General features: G+C 37.8%; 1 protein-coding gene across 1 annotated transcript in view; it reads left to right on the top strand.

Moving 5' to 3' along the window:
* LOC112561472 (acyl-CoA dehydrogenase family member 10-like) overlaps positions 1–22,575 on the top strand; it is a 37,084-nt gene that overhangs the window by 8,034 nt on the left and 6,475 nt on the right. The window contains 21 exon segments of the mRNA XM_025233994.1: positions 759–907; positions 9,097–9,297; positions 9,602–9,760; positions 10,044–10,203; positions 10,857–10,951; positions 11,429–11,544; positions 12,258–12,439; positions 13,125–13,275; positions 13,716–13,861; positions 14,380–14,556; positions 15,110–15,346; positions 15,947–16,104; positions 18,525–18,582; positions 18,585–18,664; positions 18,922–19,059; positions 19,198–19,288; positions 20,029–20,187; positions 20,636–20,728; positions 20,731–20,807; positions 21,212–21,355; positions 21,962–22,039. Coding sequence (XP_025089779.1) covers positions 759–907; positions 9,097–9,297; positions 9,602–9,760; positions 10,044–10,203; positions 10,857–10,951; positions 11,429–11,544; positions 12,258–12,439; positions 13,125–13,275; positions 13,716–13,861; positions 14,380–14,556; positions 15,110–15,346; positions 15,947–16,104; positions 18,525–18,582; positions 18,585–18,664; positions 18,922–19,059; positions 19,198–19,288; positions 20,029–20,187; positions 20,636–20,728; positions 20,731–20,807; positions 21,212–21,355; positions 21,962–22,039 — 2,849 coding nt within the window.

Raw genomic sequence — 22,575 nt, 5'->3', positions numbered from 1 at the left:
CACAGTAACTGCACCGCAGATGGTCGGTGCTCGTGAGGCGAGTTGTTGTAATGATAATGAGGTGGCGGCCAGTCCTCTCTTCCTTTCATTAGGCTTGTCATTATCTCCATGTTGGTGTGTCTGCCCACTAATAATACAGTTCCAGCTTATCTCGCCAAGCCCGCCTGTCGCCACCCTTTATGGCAGAATGGATTTCACCCAAAGTTACCCATAGTTGCAAATCAGATACCCTTTTTACATCACCACCTTTGCCCTAACGAACTGATGGTCCGATGGACTGATGGACTAACGCATGGCAATAATAATTTTTTTTTTAAGGAAAGAACAGAAAAAGAGGGATCAGTGTGTGTGTGTACATCTGCTCAAGAACTCATTTATATAAGTGGAAACAATGATCTAAGAGATTGGTAGGTATAGATGATAAAAGCTGAGCCTAGGGCAAAGTAATATGAAGAAGTGTCCCCAGGGACTGGGCATCACATTGTAACTACAGAAACAAGATGCTTTCGCTTGAGTTCTTGGCTTTGCCCAGGGGAAATGACTTGCTCTTACTTTATAATTACAGCCCTTTGTGACACACGTGCCGCTTCTGACTTCTCTTTCTCTACAGTAATTAAGTTTTTAATTCACGTATGTGTACAAATGATGCATGTAGGTGTATTAGTGTTGTTTACAGTCATTGGAAATGTTGGAGGCATGGATATGTAAATATATGTACATATAGGTGCATTTAAAAAAAAATTCATTATTATTTTCAGCCTTTGAACGCCAAGCGAAAGTGCCACCCGGGACATTGTCGCAGATAATTGTCAAGAGCGGCGATGATGGAGCCTGGCAACGTCTTGAGCAAGGGGCCATCACTCTCTCTGAATTTGCTGTTGTCTTCAGTAAGGAATGCAGCCAAAAGGTTCGATTCATGCTTGTTAACTCTGGGACCTGAGATGATTTAGACGAAGGTTTCAATAGGAGAAACGTCCTTTAGACTACCAAGTTTAGAGGCAGTGAAATGTAAGGGGTTTACTATTTAAAAAATGACTCGTGGAATGCACAGGTCAACCTTTTAATTCCACTGCCTTTCACCTTTAGGTATTGGGGTTTGGCACTGGGGAATTTTCTAGTCACAGGTCAGCTAGGCGAGCCCTGGGCCAGCAACTTTCTGCACCAGTGTTATATGCACTGACCACCTCGATACGGCTTTTCCAAACTGTAGCTCTAAAATATTACCAGCACAGATTATGAGGCATTTTTGTGTTTATAGATGCTGTGATATGCAACTTGCATCTGTTAAGATGTCAGTGCAGCAGCTTGCTTTTGTGTTTTATTTTAATTATATTTTCTCATCTTGGTCTTCTACCTTTTTTTCCCGACATTATCATTACGGCCCCTGTAACAAGACCCGATCGTGTCTGAGGCAGAACCAACGTCTCCTTAAAGTCTGTCCATGCGAAGGGATTTTAAAGATCAACCTGAAAGCTGTTTGCGTATTTTGCAGATATCGGTAGACATAGGCGATATAAACCTAACCTGTAAATTTCAAACCCATCCGTTCATTAATTATCCACTAGCGAAGTACGCGATTCGTACCTGCGATCAACAACGGATGACCCTAGCAGCATCGGAAACCATAAGCTCAAGGGGTCCACCAAGTTTGTCTTGATCCGACTGTGATACAGGGGGTCAGTCTATCGCAATGCTTGACTCGTCTGGCTTGGCGCTGTCAGCGCATGCGCACATAAGCCAAGCTCCACGCTCGCCGAGGCGAAACCAGAGTGTGGGAGATCATGCCCACATATAGGGTCGTGACCCCTAACAATGGCAATGACTCTTCGCCATGGCGTGCTACATACGACCACATGCGTGCAGGCAAAGCCGCCATTTTCAAATTTTTGAGTCTACACTTTTCCCAACAGAAAAGCTTCTCAAGCGGCCAATTTCTATACTGATACATGTGTTCGACGCTTCGATAACAGTACGTATAATTTTTATACTCTATATTAACATAGTTATTGAGATTTTAACTACAGAAATGTCCAAATTTAATGCAGAATATCATTCTAAGAGAAAAAAGATTAAGAGTACACATTAACGCAATAAATGCACAAGTTTTCCAGACAGAGGTAGAAATCGTGCTCAGCAGTTCTGAACGCTTGCATTTGATAATTCTTTAGCCGTTAGCAATGGAGAGAATTTGGAGCTGTCAGAATTTCCTCAAATTGCGATTACGAAAGTGGAACGTGACAGAGCTTCGACAGTTCCGTCTGTTTACTGGTACGATAGCGTTAAAATGCCAGGTTTCTTCGGGCAGTATAATATTTTTTTCTCTTATTTATTGTGGGTTTGTTTTTTTTTTTTTTTGTCTTGCAAGTCCTGGGCTGTGTGTGAACTATGCTGATTATTAGGCTCATAACCTTTCATGTTTATTTGTTCAAGAAGCAGTGTTTGTATGGTAAAGGATTTTTGGTGTAAAATGTACTTGCTTTGTCACATATTGCTGATAATGTTGACAGATTTGGTCCTTTGGACTCTTAACTCTGCCTCTCAATTTTATAACTTTTTAGGCTAGCTTAAACGACTTTTTCAAACACCAAACTTTCCACTGCAGCAGCTAATTAAGAATATTTGTCAAAGAACAGCATAAGGATTGTGTTCCCAGTGGTGAACCAAAAAAAACTTATATAGATAGCCCATTGACAACTGATTGTGACTGGAAGTATCATTTCAGACAACTTTAATGGTCTTTTTCAACAACAAATCATAATAACTGCATAATGGTCAATAATTTATTTTACTGTTATTCTAGATAGCTGGCTGCTGGCATTTTAAGATGAAAGTGGTCACAGGGTGTGCAACTTCCCACTACAATCTATTGAACCAGATGCAAGCTTCATTAATTAGAGCTATAAAGCTGATTCCTCATGTCCTATGCTTCAGTTCTCCTGCACAAGTCATTAAGTAAGTGCAATTTACTTTTTGATTCATAATATTCATAATCCTTGTGCAGAAAGAAAATTTATGAAGCATGTGACCATTAATGGTCAAAATGACTTCTATGTTATTGTGTGCTGCAGATTTAAGGAAGGAGAAAAGATAATACCTGAACTGTTTGAACACAGTCATTACACCACAGATAGTGTAGCTTTTGTTGTGATGCTGCACTATAAGAGTGTGTTATTATTATACTTTTGATCTTGATTTGTGAAATCTTATTTGCCTTCTATATTTATTTCCATGCAGGTAACTACCAAGAATCTAGCTGAATCTGCAAGGGACAAAAATGTCGGAGGTGGAGAGTGATGACAAAAATGCTCCCACTCAACCAAAAAGGATACGGATAACTCCGATTAGATTTCGGTCTGTTTTCATTTCCTCTGCTTAATTTTAGGGAATTTTTTTTGGTGGACATCATGTAGGGGCACAAGGCTGTGTCCTCTTTCTGGTAAAATAGCATACAGTGATAAACAAGTTTTGTACAATAACAATAAAATGTTCTTTAAAAAAATTTTAACAACCTATCAGCAGCTGACAGTTTTAAATGTACTAAGCTGAAAAAAGTTTATGCAAATGTATTCATTTGACACAGGGATGCACAGCTAACAGCGAAGAGAGAAGGATGCCGAGGAATCACTATATGCTGACCATTCAGTTATGCAGCAATGTCCACCACCATTGCCATACTCTTTGCCACTAGTGGTTGGCACCATCTCAAGGGTGTCCCCAAGTAGCAGCTTTCAAAAAAGGACTGTTTCACCTTTGCCTTCACACCCCAGCGCCTTCCGATTCCATTGTCTGGTTTTCAGCCTGCCAGCATAAAGACCCATAACCCCTTGGAAGGTAATTTAAAGCCATTTTGTTTATAATCATTTTAGCTTTTTTTCTTCTTACCCTTGGCCAAGAGTTATGAACAGTGCTTTTATGAGTTAAACTGGAAGCGGAAAATCCCAGCCTTTTGCCATAGTGAAAAAATTTGAAACAAATATGGATCACATATCAAATAGATATGACAAATGGTAAAGAGTAACCAAAATTAATGGTATTTTCCAGGCATTGTGAACTATAGCAAAGCTAGCAAAGATCAGTATTTTACATGTTTTCTGCTATTGTGTTCTTAGGTTAGAACTAAACTAGAGAAAGTTGGGATGCAACAACTGTCTCTTCTGGAAGAGATGAAGAATGATACAAACAACTTTAAAAGGATGTTTACATGGATGGAGGAACAAGAACAGGAAAGGCAAATGACACGGGAAATCTGCCAGAGGGGTTCCAGTCTCCCTTAACAATCAGCAGAAGATGTAGAGAGTCTTGAGGGAGATATGAAGACAGACCCATAAAAAAGGACATGCTTGGTATGTGCTTTATTCTGATTTGTTAGTAGGAGGAGTCAAATCTTTTATCTGATTCCCTTTAAAGGTTTCCATACCATAACATTCATTGTATAAAACTAATGACATGTTTGCAGTACTAAAAAGTAATAAAGGCATTGTTATGGTGGCATTGATTAGAGCAGATAGTAAATTTTCTGTACCCACTTTTGCTTGGTTGTATGAAACTTCCTGAATTGTTGCTGTCTTTTTTTTTGGGGGGGGTGTCTTTAAATACTAGTTGTCATAACAGGTATTATAATGTTGCCCACTGCAATTTTTTTATAAATGATGTGTATTTATTTTTGTCTGTTTTCAGGAATGCCATTCGGTGATGCGTCGGGCTTCACATTAAAGCATGTAGTGAGGGGCATTCTATCTGTGCTATTTTCAACTGAGTTGGCCTGATCTTACAACTTCAATGGGACTCAAGAACCACCCCTTCATTTTACAAACAGTTCAGGGTAAGGATTTAAATATTTGACTCTGTGTGTGTGTGTATACGGTACATTAATACATGCCTGTCATAAAATAGGACTGTTTAAATTGTTTCTTTATCTTTTAGTTATGAACCTTAACCTTTGACTCTGCTAGGTGCAGACAAGAATTTTCATGAGTCATAAAAAAAAAAAAACATGACAGGAAGATAAATCAGGCCTGGAGAACTGTCCCTACCTCATTTTATTGTGATTGAATTACATTGCCAAAATAAAATATGGACACATGTTTACGCAATTTCTAGTGACTGTAGTCCTTTAATCAGCTGGTTAACACTGTGTAGAAAGGAATTAAAATGACAGTTTATAGACATCTTTACAGTTCCCATGTATTGGGATTGTTTTTGAAATTAGAATTTCCAGAGTTTTTCTGCCTATAGAAATTCTAACTGAAATTCAAATGCAGTTCCACTTGTAGTTCCTTTCTGTTTATAACACTTTAAATTTTTATGCCACTTTACATATCAGTATAATTTGCTTGTACCTCTTTTTGTTTCACATTATATTCTGGATTTTAGGGTCAGTAACCTACAATTAAGTGATTACTTTTTTATGCAGACCTCATATTCTTATATTTGTTCTATTTTTAGATGCTGCAAGAAAAAGTTATCCTGAAGCTACGGATGCTGACTTGCATGCATCAACTTGGTTAGCTGGTGCTAGTGATCAAGAGAATGGCAGAAGGGAAAGGGCTGAGCACAGCCTATACGTCAGTTAATTGTTCTGGGGTGAAGGACGAGTAAAGCTGTGCAACTTTCTACCTACAGTTGTAAAATTCTTGTACATAAACCTGCATATACTAAATCTGGATTTATATAATTATATAAAACTGTGCTGTGATTATTATTTACTCTAACCCATTAATTTATCAATGAGGATATTTTCATCCGATCCAATAAGAGGTGTTGTGGTAAATTCAGAATCATTTATATGTTTACAGTTCTTTTCTTTGGTTTCCTTTTCTTAGTGATAAAGGTGCAATTTAAAATTTTAATCTGTTTTAAAAGATTGTAGTTAATACCATAAGCTGCAATCCAACCTAGAACCTTTTATAGTTAATTTCATGACTTTGATTTATTTTTAGAAATGTCTATTAAAGCATCACTCTTTTTTGACAGCAATTCAGTTCATACTTATCATTTGATATATTGTCATAGATCTTTGAACCTTTTCTTTGGGAAAATGTAATTAGTGTTAAGGAAACTGCAATTTAATTTTAATTGTTTTGTCAATGGATACATGGTTTTGCATCGTTCTACAACTTATAATTAAATAACGAATGTTGCATTAATATATCAAGAGGAAACATCTTTTATGTATGCAAACAGACAATGCTTTAAAAAAATTTTATATATTTTTAAAATTATTTTTTTTTTATCAGTTTGCTTTTTATCCTTATTTATGATAACATTTTTACCTTGATAAATGATAAATTGTTTATGTATACAAATGAGACAATGCTTTAAAAAAAATTGTATATTTTTAACATTATTTTTTATTAGTTTGCTTTTTATCCTTATTTGTGATAATATTTTTACCTTGATAAATGATAAATTGTTTATGTATACAAATGAGACAATGCTTTTAAAAAAAATTTTATATTAAAAAAATTTTTTAGTTTGCTTTTTATCCTTATTTTACCTCAATAAACGCCAATAAATGACAAATCATGTTTGTTTTTTTATAACATTTTGCACTTTTGTGCACTCTTTTGCTGCTTGTTATATATATAATTATTGCAAAATACACAAATTATTAATCCATTTGATATTGGTATTTTTTAGGAATTTTGGCATGTCTTGATTTAGAAATATGTAAATCAGGATATGCCGAAATCCCTAAAAATACCAATAATCTGAAGATATAAATAGTGGGATATATAAAAAAAAAAAAGATGGGACGTACCCATGAGCCATCAGGGTTGACTAGCGGTCACAAGGGGGAGAGAAGCGTCCCACGCTTGTTTCACAGGTAAAACCGACATGACCCCGTTGTTACGGCCCGGTTTCACTTTCGCTATGGGTCGGACGCCATTTTGCCACATGGCCCCCGGATACTCAAGACATGTGCCCCACCTGTAGCCAATATTCCTTTGCTGCTGGGGGAGTTTTGAGGCTGAAATTTACAGGTTAGGTTTATATCGCCTATATCTACCGATTTTTGAAAATAAAAATGCAAACCGTTCAGGTTGGTCTTTAAGATTTAGGCAGACACTGGGTCTTGGGTGTTGATGAATGGATATCTTCTAAGGAACAGGTGTCTGGATGGATTTGCAGACATTTTCGTGGCTTTATTTGTCGAAACCAACGCATAATAAAGCGTGAGTTGTATGTGCTTTGCCTTTTCATGCTATTTTAATTTTGTTCCTTGCTTCTCTTATTATTTTTTAATTTCTATACTTTTGTTTACTTTACACGTTTAGTTTGGTGTTGTTGTTGCTGTTGGAGACGAACAGACGCGCAGTGGACGTTTAGTGATTCTTTAGCAGACGATTTAACACTCACTCGCGCAGTGCTATCAAACGAAGAGTTAGCCAATGTGTTTCATCATTCTCAAACAGTCGATCAGACGCTCTTAAGCACAGTACAACCAGTTGCAGACGACAATTCACTTGCTATTATCGATCAGTGAAGAGAGCAGTCAGTGTACGCAGTCTTGTTCTTGTAGTCTGCAGACGTCGACCATACAGGAAATGACCCTTAACAACGGTCATGACCTGTGACCCCAAGTGCATGGTTTCCCGTTTCATATATATATCGTTCCAGTCATAGCAAACATATCGTGCCAGCTCCGAAAGTCAGATCCATCCAGACTCAAAAGACGAACAGATTTTCTATGATAGGAGTAGCTATATTAACGTTAAATATTATCTACAGAGCCATGCGTTTTCGAACAAGTTTAGGTCTATTGTACAAAAATGGCGGCTTTGCGATCCGCATTCGGAAAACAAATGACACAACAGCGCATAACACGATTTTCTTTGAAATCGGTTTTTTTTTTTCTTAACGGCCTTTGTCGTCATTATTATTTAATTTAGAGGCGCATATTAAATGTATCTGCAGACGTTTGGTCAAAATCTCGCAGTGGCGCATAAACGAGATTTAAATGAGTATTAATATTTGTTGTCATTCTTCTTTAGTTTGGAGGCGCATATTAAACTGTTAATATGAAACAGGTGTTCTCCTCGGGCATTCTTTTTGCCTGGGTCTGCTTGATTGGACTTTCGGTTTTAGGTCATGGTCCTTGGTTGAAATGATTGCCCCACACCACACATCAATCGTTATCCCTTTACTAGCTCACATCAGTCGATTATTGTGCTTCATTAGCTATCTTTTGCAGATGAAACGTTTCTGTAAAATTAGTGTGACCGCCTGTTTGTGCTTTATTGTGACATTTTTGCAAAAATCACGCTCAAGGTATGAATAAAACATTGTAAGAAAGTGTCTATGTCTGCCAGGGTACAAGTAGTAATCAATTGAACTTACCAGGACAGTTAATTCCCCATAAATCTTCAGTACAGCCTAACAATGGCAGAGCAAGCATGACCAAGTGAAAGTGAAAAAAACAAACAAACAAACAACCCCAAAACCTTAATGATATGCTTTTTAAGAGCATTATTTCACGACCCCACAAAGTTACAACCCAATTTGTGTGGTTGATTTTAGCAAGTCTTAACTGGGAGGTTTTAGTGTACAGAGAAAATAACATAATAAAAGGTTTTAATTTTGGTGGTGGTTGGGGGGGGGGGTCATGTAAAGGTGCATTTAATAATTTACTGTGCCAGTTTCAATTTGTATTATCATTTGTAAGCTTAACTGTTTTTGTATGAGTATGTCTGCATACATGCTATCATGTGAATATAATCATTGTTGGTTTAAAACATAATTGTCTCTCACAAAGAAGTGCAGAATAATGATAAAGAGCAATTATTGGCATTTAAAAAAAAGTAGGTAGATGTGTGTAGAAGGGCACAAGACAATAAAGCATACATAGTATGGAAGACAGGTGACAGATTGAGGAAAATCCACCAGCATTCTAGTTGTAAGAGAAGAAATGTTTTTAAACTTGAACTGTAGAATTGAAGATACATAATGAAAAGAGACTGTCAACGAATTCAACAGAAGTGAGTGATTGCCAGGTGTGTAAGAGTGAGTTGATGTGCATGCATACTTTTGTTTTTGCGTAGACAACTTAATTATGTCTAACATGAAACCATTGGCCTTTGGTTTCTTTTTCTTCAGGTTGGACGGGAGATAGATGTATCTCCTTTAGTTCAGGCTCTACAAGGCATTAGACAAACCAGACCCTTTCCAGAAATGGTTGCAGCGATCAAGACAATCAAGTCTGAAGGTCTGAAGACAGCACTTCTCACCAACAACTGGTTTACAGATGAGCAGAAGACACAATCGCTGATACCTTTGGATACAGCTTTGTTTGACGTGGTAAGACACTTTGTCTAAATTATTTGAAGTGGGACTTATAGAGGTATGAAGCAAATTACTGTTAGGTGTTTATATTTTTGCACTGCTGGCTCATAATTTATACGTATGTAAAATCTATATGTGCACATTGCATTCACAGGTATGATAAGTGTAGTCTTGAATTTATTGATTTCACTATCAAATTATGACAAACATTTTTAGGTGTGCTTATTAGTCAGTGTTGACATGATCAACAGAATAGAGACAGTGCATTAGAAGTTAGCACACAACTTGGTTGAGGGATGCTAATACTATTGTTCCACAGGTGACAGAGTCATGCCGTGTGAAATGGAGAAAACCTCAGCTTGAGATCTACAAGCATTGTCTGCACAGCCTGCAGGTGGCACCACAGGAGGCTATTTTGCTGGATGACCTTGGCATAAATCTGAAGGCCGCCAGGCAGCTGGGACTGCATACAATTAAAGTGAGTAGATTTTAAAGGGGAAAAACCCTCAAAAGTCTAATAACCAGACGATAAAGTGTGCTGAAATTGCAAGGAAAAGAAAGAAATAGAAAAGAAGTACAGTCCTTTGCAGTCATTCTCAAATTCATGTGTTTATGAACAGGTCTTCTGCTGTGATGTTTGTTGGAGACTGTATAATTGGAAGAGGAATCATTATCTTTAGATCTCAGTGCAGAGAGTGTGGATGGAGGTTAAAAAGGAAAGGTCAGCACTCATTGATTGTTCAGTGATTCACAAATTGCAGGTAGAGTCAGCAGCCCAGGCTGTGCAAGACTTGGAAAAGACTCTTGGACTGACTCTGGTGGGTAAAGTGGAAGGGACGACAGACGTGGCACCGCATCTCGCTTTACCTTTGTCAAGTCTGGCCAAATACCTTCAGTCCCTGCTTGGAGTGCAAGATACTGGCAAGTCCAAGTTTCTAGCCTGTATTGTCTGCTTTGTTTACAGTGATATTTAAAACATTTTCTTGGATTGATTTAATAGGGGCCGTGGTGTCTACAATTTTTTTCTTGCTGCACGTTTGTTAGCAATCAATTGTGATGAATTCAGCATGTTTATTGAGTTTCTTTTTGGCTCTAGGCACTAGAGTTTATTTCATTTCTGTTCCTGTGATAAAACTTCCTTTTTTGTTCTGTTTTCACCCTTTAACGCTCTTTCATAAGACTATTTTAAAAACAGTTGTCTCTTAGTTTGAACGTTTTAACCTTTTACAAGCCAGACTTTTGATAAGAAAATCCTGTGGGTCTGATTCTTTTGTGTTTCTCTGCTTCAGTGCTCCCCGAATGAGTCACAAATGGATGTGTTTTAACAGAATTTTTAGAACCTTGTTGTGCAGCTTATCTATGATACAAAAAATTTATTATAATAGAAATAAATAGAAATAGAATAATATACATATACATTTTCTATATGTTTCTGCAGATTTGTGTGTTTGTGGGCATATGCACTAATAAGTTATTCATTTTCATGAGTGAAGAAATCCTCTTTAAGTTGCTCATCGTTAGTTTTAATACTTTATTTCATATTTTTAAAGCTTTATTTTTCATGTTTTGCACAGGTGAGCCTCTTGTGCGTGCCTTTGAACATGGTCAGTCTAATCCCACCTATTATGTCAAGTTTGGAAACAGACAACTAGTCCTTAGAAAAAAACCAGTAAGAGACTTAGATCATAAGGATTTTCACACTCACTTCGGTACTAGTGTAACCTGCTGCTTTTTTTTTATTATTATTTTTTTGATGGTGTGTGCTTATAATTACTGGTAACACGGTAAAACCTTTTTATTCAGAACTTCCCTATTATGATCCTCTCTTAGTTATGACCTAAATGTGTTATGATATAGTTTTAAGAACTTTATTTCAACATTTAAATAAATGAACATAAATTTATAGGTGCTTAAAGTCATGGTTCATGAAGTGAAACCAGACTGGTTGATCTCCCTATCTTGAGCTCTCTCAGTGATGACCTGATTTTGGTAGATTTTAGCGAGTCTTAATAGGGAGGCTTTACTGTATTACCTAGCTGTCTGTATCCTGGGAATATATTACCTATCTAATCTAGTCCTTTATCTAATAATAGCCTGATAATAATATGTGTTACAATAGCCAGGTAATGTTGTTACATATGTATAGCCTGGAAAGCTGTTGCCATCAGCTCATGCTGTTGATAGAGAATTCCGAGTAATGACAGCGATGGCATCTCAGGGGGTTCCTGTTCCACCTATGCTTCATTTCTGTGATGATAGCAGGTCAGTTATTGTCTTATTTATTATGTATTAAATATTTTTTACTTGCAAAAAGCAAACAAGAAATTGAAACAAAGACTAGCTGCATGCTTGCTGGTCAGAGAACTGGAGAGCTCAAATATTACAAGATTTCATTTTGTGATGAGAAAGGGGAGAAAGCCGTAGTATCTGGAGAAATCTTCCAATAGTGGGAAGAGGTGTCACATACAGAGCCCTGAGACGAAATCTGAACCTGGGCCCTCTCAGATATGACAAGTGTTTTAACCACTACATACTGGACACTCTGAAACATGAAGATCTGAGTAATAAGAGAAAATAATTAACCAAGAAAATATAGATATTGTTGAAAATGTTGCACATATCTGTTAACATTTGTGTTATGAAAACTTTGATCCTGCAACAAAAAAGAATTGTACTCAGTGTCACAGTTATCCAAAGGATTGGATAGATCAAAATGGCACAGAAAAGAGACTTGAGCTCAGGATAGTGGAGACAGAAGGTTAGAATGTGTCTGATTATAAAGATCAAGTAAGAGAATTAGCTTTTGGAAATTTAGAGAGAGGGCCACTAATTTATTGTGCTACTACCCAAGAAGGGGTAATAATGGACACAGTTGCATCAATATGCCATGTATGGCTTCCAGATATTTCACAATAGCCTTGGCTCCATTTGTAGCTTAGTGTTTAAAATAACATTTCTTCACGGTTTTTGTTTAGCATTCTTGGAACCCCTTTCTATCTGATGGAGTATGTGAAAGGCCGCATTTTCAAAGACAGGCGACTTATTAACTTGCCTCATAACCAGCGATATTCACTATTTGAGTCCATGTGTGATATGCTGTGCAAAATACACTCAGTGGATATCAACAAGGCTGGCCTCTCAGATTATGGAAAGCAAGGTGAGGATTGTATCTTGCTCCTTTAGCTCTATGACTTTGAAGTGCAACCACAATTACATTTTTACATATGATTGTAGCTCTGTCAATAAAACAAGTCCTAGGTGATGGCCTACAGGAGACTCCAAAACCTACCACTTGATGCTATTGTAGTAGCTACTTCCCCACAAGCCTCAATCCACCTTCACCTCCCAACCAAGATGTAACGCTACATCAGCTCTATTGTTGTCAATAAGAGGCAGCTTGACATTATCAACTATAGATAGACTTTTCAAGACTTGCAAAATTTTCTTTTATATAAACTTTACAGAAAACACTGTGATAAATGCATTCTTCAGTCACATGAAAAATTGTGGTATAATGTATTGTTGTGCAGCCACAATGTTGTAGTATAATGATGTATTTCTATGCTGCCACAATAGCTTGTGGGATCTAATTTTTTGCCAGGTAACATGTGCATGACATTAGTCATGAAAACTTGCGATTTGTTTCTTTAATTTGTATTATTTCTTTAAAAAGTATGTACTGAAAAAAAAAAATTGATATGTAACCAGATAATAAGCTTCAAGGGAAATAATGGAGAGACTTGGTGAGGTCCAAAGAAGTGGATCTCTGCACGTAAGAGTAATTTCAAAAAAAAAAAAGAGATCTGATGTAATGGAGTCAATAGTTGGAATTTTATCTGCAGGAAAGTTTATGGAGAGAAACTTTGCCAGATGGGCCAAACAGTATGAAGCCAGCAAGACAAGAGAAATTCCTTCCATGACAAACCTTATGCAATGGATTTCCAAACATCTTCCACAGGATGAGAAAGTCACTGTAGTGCATGGAGACTACAGGTGAGAAAATATCATGACTTTATGGTAAGAAAGGTCTGTGACATGATTGCCCACTCAAAAGGCTTGCAAAAAGAAGTTGATATTTGATGAAAATAGCAGAAGTGATAAGATGCACATATGTTGTGCTTTTGAGATTTAAATTAAGTTGGAAAAGGGAAGTAACTTTGTAGCTTTTGAATTGCTGCCTAGCCATAACATACTAAGCTAGCACACATAAAAGTGAAGGAAACAACTAGCACAAAAGTGTATGTAGACTTTTTAAGACCTTTAAAAATATAGAAAGTAAGTCATTGGGTGTGTTTCAGTTTACAGTGGAACTTTTTTTTTTTTTTTAAGATGTATCAGTCTATGTACTAATTTCAAGCATACATGCATTACAAAGTATATGTTTAATATATCTGTTGACACATCTTTTAAGATACCTATTTCTTCATCACCAGGCTTGACAACCTTATCTATGCTGAGGATAGACCAGAAGTCCTTGCTGTGCTGGACTGGGAACTGTCAACACTGGGTGATCCTCTGACAGACCTCGCTACATGCTGCATGACATACTACATGCCTGATGACTCACCAATCAATCCAGGTTAGCCTCCCTTCAGTAAAAGCCTTTAAAATAGGACTTACTGATCCACACTTCTGTCTCAGAACTCTACGCACTTTATTTGTAATAATAACAGAATTTATAAATTGGATTTTTCTTTGTGCAGGCAAGTGCAATAGGTCATGCATACAATGGACAGCTTTCTTTTAGCAGTGTTATTGAAACTGGTGTTCTGTGGTATTATGACTTTGTTAAATGAAAACAGGTTGTCTCTGAATACTCGCCAGATAGCTATCACAGGATCAAAACTAATTTTAGATGTACAAAAGTTTTTTTTGTCAGCACAGAAGTAGCTGTTTACAATTTTCTGCACATACTTTGGGTAGGTCTCATTGAAGATTTTTAAGCATTTTTCTTTTCACCATTATTTAATCAACGGTTTATTCCTTTTGCTTATTTTGCAGAACTTATTCTGTCATTGAGTTCTGAATTCTTTTAATTTTTATTTCATTTGCTTGTATTTTCACCACTGACGTACTGACACACATCTGTTCCCACAGGATTTGGTTCTAACTTTGACTTTAAGGGTGAAAACATCCCAGATGTCAAAGAATTTGTTGCCATGTATTGTCAAAAATTGAACATTCCCCTCATTGATAACTGGGAGTTCTATGTTGCCTTCGTCCATTTTCGCATGGCTGCCATCTTGCAGGGAGTCTACAAACGTGCGATATCTGGTAAGAATATTCAGATTGACAGCATATGTTCCTAAAATTACCATTCTGAGGACACTGTGCAATAGATCTAGATTGTTCTGTGTTGTCTTACTATAATTATAGTAGATATGGTTTAATGCCTTATATTATCTCCCTTGAATTAGCTTCTTATTATTATAACATCTAGTTGAATAATTTACAAATGATGCGTTGTCCTTGTCTTGATAAGAAGTAATTTCTTTTTACAGCATTGTGTGCTCACAACCTTAATTTCTTCATAGTGTTGTATATATGAATGCTATATGCAGTTTTTAATTAATTTTTTTACACAAGTCTGATGCAAAAAAGAAGGTAACATCACCTAGCTCAATCTGAACTATTTCCCAAGAGACTTGCATTCCTTTACAAAAAGAAATTTCTTGTTTTTAAGTTATGGCTAAAGAAAATTGCATATGAACATGATCAGTTTCTTACTTGCTCATTAAAGTGCTAGAGATATTTGCATGCTAAAACTGCTTGCTAGAAGGTGTCATCAGACAGTAGTTGTTGATCAGATGGTTGTGCTTGGTGATAGGTCAAGGGAGCTCAGCAAAGGGAAAGATGGTGGGAGAGATGGTTGAGACTTTAGCAGAAAGGGGTTGGCAAGTAGCCTGCCAGAGTGGCCTTCATTCCATGGAGGCATTAGCAGCCATCAAAGGCAGCGGCATGGATTCTCAGAGACGAAATTTTTCCACTCAAGTCCACCCCACGCAGGTCATCATGAGTCACTTGGCCCGTCCGCTGTCCTCACATAGTCACTCTGAATCTGCAGGTGAGGCAATAACGACATCAAATTTTGGTGCAGTCTGACACCAGTATTTTAGTGCATGATCAAATCACTGTGTTGATCTTAGTAATGGATTTGACCCAGTGCTGTAATTTGTGTCAACATCAGCATTTTGAATGCTTGCACCACTTTAAATAAATTCTGCACAGTTGCAATTAATACAAAAAAAGATTCATGCTAATTAAAGAGAGCATTGATAGAAGCATAAAGTTCTTTCAATTTCTAGTACTTGGTTACATAAGACAACTTAAGGAGCAAGTGCAAAGTGTCTTGGCAAGGTACAATACTTGAAAACAAAAATCTTACTTATGCAGGCATAGTTTTCAGTAACATTTAACAGCGTTTTTTGCAGTGTCAGGGATTAAAAATGGTCCAGTGCTTTACTTCAGATCAAAGCATACCAAACATACTTTCTTACTACTTGCAGATCTTTTTCTTTGCCAATATTATGTTCTGTGCATCAGTAATAATTTATCCAATAGGTAACACATTTTCTTAACAATAGCTAAGTTTGTGTGAGCATTACAAAGTCAAGGTCTTTTGTTTCTTAATAATGCTCAGGTTTTTGATTTCTGAATGGAGCAGGTCTGATGCCAGTGACAGTGTCCGCCCTCTCCTCTCATGTACAAAACATACATCAGCGTGTAAGAGAGATAATAGATGAGCATGTCCTTCCTTTGGAGGCAGAGCTTCTTAAAATTGAGGACAGATGGTCTGTACATCCACGAGTGGAGGAACTAAAGGTAAGTGTAGGTCACTCAGTCAGTCGTCCCTTAACTGGCACCTGTCGTTGGGGGGAGTATATAGATAGAGTTTGTGGTCTGCCAGCGCCCACCACTCTTGTCTATTTTGGGCGATACCTTTTCCTGTACAAAATGACCTGTCCAGTCTTTGACATTCATAAGCCAGTTCTTTCTTTGGCCACTACCCTCCAAGGTGTCTTGAAGGGTAGTCTTTGACAGGTGTCTTGACAGGTCTTGTGGCCAAAGAAGACCAGCTTACGTCACCTGACTGTTGAAAGTAGAGGTTCCTGGTGTCCTATGAGTGTGGCCATCTTGTTTCATACTAAGCCGCTGGTTCTATGTTCTTTATATGAGATCCTGATCGAACAGCCTCATCAGGCACTTGTTCTTGAATGCTTGGATTCTTCTTTTTGTTTTGATGAGCAGAGTCCACGTGTCTCATCTGTACAGCAGGATCGTCACTACCAGGGATTTGTACAGCTTGTACTTGGTAGTGAACCTTATCTTACGGCTATGCCAGATCCTATCCTGTTGTGATCCTGATGCAGACATCTTTATAGGAGCTCCAATCCTTAGAGAGGATGTCTCCCAAGTACTTAGAAGCTGCTTACCTCTTCCTGCTGTACACCGTTAGTATAGATCTCTGCTTAGCTGCTCCTATTGATCATAACTTTGCTCTTTTCATTGCTGATCATGATTCCATATGCATTTGAACTGTCTGTCAGTCTGTTAGTGAGGTCTTGCAGTTCTTTGTTAGTGCCTATGTTGTCTGCAAAGTGAAACTTGCAGATTGGTCTTCCACAAATGGTTATTGAAGTATGATGGTAGTGGAGAGCTTCAAGCATGATGTTCTCCAAGAAGATATTAAACAGTACCAGTGATAGAGGATATTCTTGACGTAGGCCCACTGTGGTTTGAAAGTAAGCTCCTATTTAGTTCTTCAGCAGTACCGTACTTGTTGAACTATTGTATAGCACGTTTATGATGGAACGAGGCCTTCTTCGATATTTAATGTTAGCATGTCATAGTCCCTTGTGCCAGACTTTCAAATGTCTTTTAAAGTCAAGGAAGTTGTGTTAGAGGTTCCACTGGTGCTGAAGGTGCTTTTCTATAAGGATGCAACAGTTGAAGATCTGCTTTTCCTGCAGTTTCTTATTCCTCTGTCGCCCTAGAACTTCCCGGGATGTTGACAGTAGCACTTCTTTGATGTTTGCAGTGAGGATGTCTACATCACATTCCATCAGGTTTAGTGCGCCAGCTGTGCCCTTGAAGACTTCTGCCACATTTCAATCTCGTAGCTTCTCCAAATCAAAGCAATTTGGGGGTGAGGGGGTGTTTAAGAGTCGCTTTGCTTTCAGCTTCAGCTTTAGGTTCATGAGAATGTCATGGTTTCTACCTATGTCAGCGCCTGGGTATGTTCTTGTCTTGGCCTTGTTGATGCTGGATTTGAAGCATCTCAGCAGCAGGATATAGAATATTTTATTATGGACCAATCCATCTAGTGAGTGCCACATGGCCATCCTTGATTTCTTGTGGGGGATGTAAGGTATTGGCTAAGATGAGTCTCTGGCTCTGCGCAAATTCTAGAAGTCTGATGGCCCTGTTGTTGGGCTTCGCGAAGTCCAAATTTGCCTACTGTTCCTGTTGTACCTTTGTTCACTGGTGTAACGTGCAAATGTTCCATGTGTCAATGGATGTTTCCTCTCTCAGCTTAATTTCTGCTTTGGCTCTAGTTGCACACTTCTTGCTGACGATGATGATGATGATGAAGGAGTCTTATAACGCGCAAAATCCGAATCCTTGAGAAACGCTCAATGCGCCGAAATGTTACAGAATGCTGGAGCCTACTGATAGGGAGTGGGTGTTGATGATCCAGGCCTCAAACTGATCTGGCATGTTATCTCTTTTGCGGCGCGTATCCACGGTCCTAACATTGAGCATTATATGTTTGGTAGCACCCAACTCCTCTCCAAAAGAACCACAGCTGGTAGTCAGACTGGTCAAGCTTATGTAGGTGTCATTTATAACTCACACTTCCTGGGAAAAGGATTAATGATTATTCCATAATCTGTTTCTAGGCTTTAATTAATTTATTTTACTTTCACTTATTTGTTCTCTTTTCGGCCATGATTTTTATTTATTATTGGGCAACTTACAGCATTAAATGGTGATTTTGTTTTTGGTAATAGATCACAAACAGGATTATTAACATGTGTCCTTAGCTTTGAAATGTTGTCTGAGAATTAGTTGCACATGGCAAACACATTTCTTAAACATTAAATGTATTTGTAAGAGTCTGCTTAAAGATCATTTAAAAAAATGTGAAAGTAAGTCTGTTTGCTTTTTTTGGAATGTAGCTAGTTATATAGACATCTTAATAGATGAAACATATTTGATATGTAAAAATTCTTTCTGTAAAGGCCATGGCAAAAGCAGAGAAGCTGTGGAATCTCTTTCTTCCAATAGAGACAGATCCAGAGGGAAATATGGAGCAGGCCTCACAAATGTGGAGTATGCATTCATCTGTGAACAGATGGGCCGCTCTCTTCTTGCACCAGAGGTAAATACTAATGAAGCTATAGAGACCACGAAGAAGATTGTTAATCATCCTTATTTATAGCCTTTTTTAAATATAAATCCAACTGCTACCAGAAGTTACTGGTCATCACTGTGAGTGAATTAAACATTAGTTTTAAGTCATTTTGAGTTATTAAAAGTATCTTTTTCCTTTCTTTTTTGATATTGGGATATTCCTGGAACAGGATATTTACCACCCAGATTAGTTTTATCAATTTTTTATTTTTACAATATGAACAGATTTTTAACTGCAGTGCACCAGATACAGGAAACATGGAGGTACTGGTGAAATATGGTACAGAAGAGCAGAAATCAGAGTGGCTGACTCCACTGCTAGAAGGCAAGATTCGATCCTGCTTTGCAATGACAGAGCCAGCAGTAAGTCTCATTAAATGCATGAGAGTATGTAGACCAATAGGTACAAAGTTGTCCGTAACGCAGGTGTTTGTTTTAAATGGATTTTGAACAGAGAAGTAAATGTTGTTGGAAAGGTCTGTTTCATGTTGTTCTTTTCAGGTGGCCTCCTCTGATGCTACAAACATTCAGGCTTCAATACGACGTGATGGCAACCACTACATCTTAAATGGCCACAAATGGTGGACATCAGGTGAGACATACATTAGTCACTACTAAGTAGTAAGTCTGTTCAGTTGCTGCATATCTTCACTTGCTCCCCACTTGGCAGATCAGCATGACCAGTTGCTACCAGTCAAGGGATAAATGAATGATATTTATCTCAAAAACTAGAACATTAATTATGCACTTAAATTTCTTGATTGCAGTCATGCATGCAGACGAATTGTAAGGTAACTTACTGCCCAGCAGTAAAGAGAGAACTAAACAGTCTTGCTTATTAATTTAGGATTGGTTATGAGACTGTATGTCAGTCTCTTTCTTTTTGGAAATATGCATGTGAATGCAGTGCTTGTGCACATGTGTTTTCACACTTAGGTCATTTGAAGCATGTGGATGTTTAGTATAAGCTAAACTTTTGGACTGGATGAAATGAACTGAGACTAAATTTTGATGATTTGCATGTCTGTGGCAGTTCACTGCACTGTGACAGCCTACAGTAACAGTAGACTAAACTGTGGCCTACAGACCAGTAACAGTGCACTAACTGTACAGCAACCTGTGGCATGCAGACTAATAACAATACACTTAACTCTGTTGGTCTGCACACCAGTAAAAAAGCAGTAAACTGTGATGGCTTACATACTAGTAGCAATAAACTGTGATGCCCTGCAGACCAGCTGTAGAGCATTAAACTGTGACTGCCCACAGACCAGTGACAGCCTACAGACCATCAAAAGAAGCCTTTGATTGAGTATCACTTAACCATAACAGGAGCCATGGATCCAAGATGCAAGCTTTGCATTTTTATGGGCAAAACCGACACATCTGCAAGTCGTCATTTGCAGCAAAGCATGCTACTTGTTCCTATGGATAGCCCAGGGGTCAAGGTCATACGACCTTTGTCTGTCTTTGGTTACGATGATGCACCAAGTAGGTGGAAGACAAATTGCCGTTTTATTTCTGTTTTTATTTTGGAAATTAATGACAAATTTGTACCATTATTTTATCCCTTATTCACCATAAAAATTTTAACTATAATGTACTGATAAAACAACTATTTATGTTAAAGTGTCTTGGGGTGTCATTTTTTTTTGTTTGTTTGTTTCTCAAACCATTGAGCTTCACTAGCCCTGTTATATTTTTTTGCTGTTTCTTGGCCAGTCCAGCTAATCCTGTGTGCAAAGTTATTGAATTTTGACAAATCATTAATTAAAGAAAATAAAGACTAACTTAAATGCAACTTACTCCCCAAATCTGTTTCTTTGCACTAGATATCAAATGATGCTTGTTATGTCCGATATGCAGTGCTACTCAAGCTGATGTTTAAAATCATCTGCATTGCTTAAAGTCATAACTTTTTTTTTTTTTTTATTGTCAGGTGGACATGGAGAAGTGGTGTTTGAAAATGTACGTGTCCCAGTCACAAACCTACTACTAGGTGAGGGCCGAGGTTTTGAAATAGCCCAGGGACGACTGGGCCAGGTCGAATCCACCATTGCATGCGACTGATTGGCCATGCTGAGCGCAGTTTGGAGTTAATGCTGAACAGGGTAAGCAGTTCACAATCAAGCCTTTGTTTCACTAAATTTTTTTTCACCTCAGTGTATGTATATATACACATGCTGCTGGTTGGGGATCATACAGGCAGTTAAGCCTTGTGCTCACATGTGCTCTACAGAAGCACGGGATGCTTGGGTTTCCCTTTCCAGTCAAGTGCTTATGCTGGTACAGAATCACTGTTCACTTAGCAAGCAGGTCAAAGGTTCCAGGACTCTATAGCTTGGAGAAGACAGGCGAAAGTGATTCCCAGATGCAATGATATAATACCGAAGCATCTCTTTAAATGTCTGAAAGTACAAAAAGTATAGAAAAGGCATATAACTTTTTTGAAACAAAAGGCACCTTTCTGCATTTGATTTTTGACACCAAGCTATGTTTTCTGCTTGTCTCACAGACAACAACACGACAGGCATTTGGCAAGCCTCTGGCATCACAAGGAACCATCCAGGCTGCAGTTGCACAGTCAAGAGTTGATATTGAGCAAACTCGTCTTCTGGTCTTGAAAGCTGCTCATATGATGGATCTCTATGGCAACAAGGTCAGCCAGAAAGAAAAGACAGTAATGTATAATTTGCATATAAGCCAGGTCAACAAGTATATGCTTAAACAGATGGGTCTATCATGGTAGTACCTTTTGGTCAGTAGAAAAGTGTGTGTCATAGAAAAAGGCAACAGCACCTGCTAGTAATGCAGTCTTGATATCACAACAAAAAATCACTTCAATGCAGCTGCTCCAGTCATCTCCTACATGACCTTTGGTCACTTCATTTTCTTGCACTTGTGCTCAGAATTATTCAGTAAACACCTCAGGTGCGCAAAAATTCAGTGCTAAACATTAAAAACCCCTAGAAGTGGTTGGCAAGGCTCCTGATATCACAAACAACTATCAAGGTTGCAGTTGCACAGTCAAGAAATTAGACTGTGGTGACAATCATGCAGGGATACCTAAGGTTCAGTTTGTCACTACTACTACCGTTAGAGTGGTAGTGTGTGTAGCAGTCACAAATGATTTTACATGATTTTGCTTATGGTTTGTTCTTAGGTGAAAAGTTTATGACTGTATGACATTCTCTTTGTAAAACCTCTTTGTTCTTGTCTCTTTTATATTTTCAAGGTGTTCATTTGGTTGATTTCTTGAGTGCAGGTGGCAGCACCCGAGATTGCCATGATCAAAGTTGCAGCTCCCAGCATGGCGCTTCGTGTCATAGACAGGGCTATACAGGTAAGTCATCAACAGGTCTTGAAAAGCTTTTTATGCCTATTGCACAACCATGGTGTGCTGTGGTGCTTAGTCATATTACAATTATGTTAACCTTAACACCATTCTTCAGTATAAACAACATAACATTTAAATAACACATTTTTACAGCCTACATTTTTTACTGAAAAACAGTAAATTTGGTGTCAAAGAATGGTGTAGATGCATATAGGCTCAACATTGAAATTTGAACTCGATTTTGGATTTTATTTTTGTTGGGGTGGGAAATATATAGCACTGACAATGTGAAAACCTGTCTTTATATATATGTAGTGCATGTTGGGTGAGCTAGGACAAGCTGTTTTGTTTTGATTCACTTGCATAGATTAATCTAAGTTTGATACAAGTATTACAAATTAAAATGTAAAAATGAAAATCCATTGAATGTGCTTTAATTCCAAGATCATATATGGTGTAACAATTGGGATGAAGTTCCGTGGTAGCAGACTTTTGACTTGTGCAGCAATAAGAATCAGAAATGAGCGACATTCAGTTTTAAT

The sequence above is a fragment of the Pomacea canaliculata genome, linkage group LG4, assembly GCF_003073045.1.
Source record: "Pomacea canaliculata isolate SZHN2017 linkage group LG4, ASM307304v1, whole genome shotgun sequence".
NCBI classification, from domain to species: Eukaryota; Metazoa; Mollusca; class Gastropoda; order Architaenioglossa; family Ampullariidae; genus Pomacea; species Pomacea canaliculata.
The sequence above is the reverse complement of the archived record's forward strand: the minus strand, read 5'-3'. Positions and strand labels throughout refer to the sequence as shown.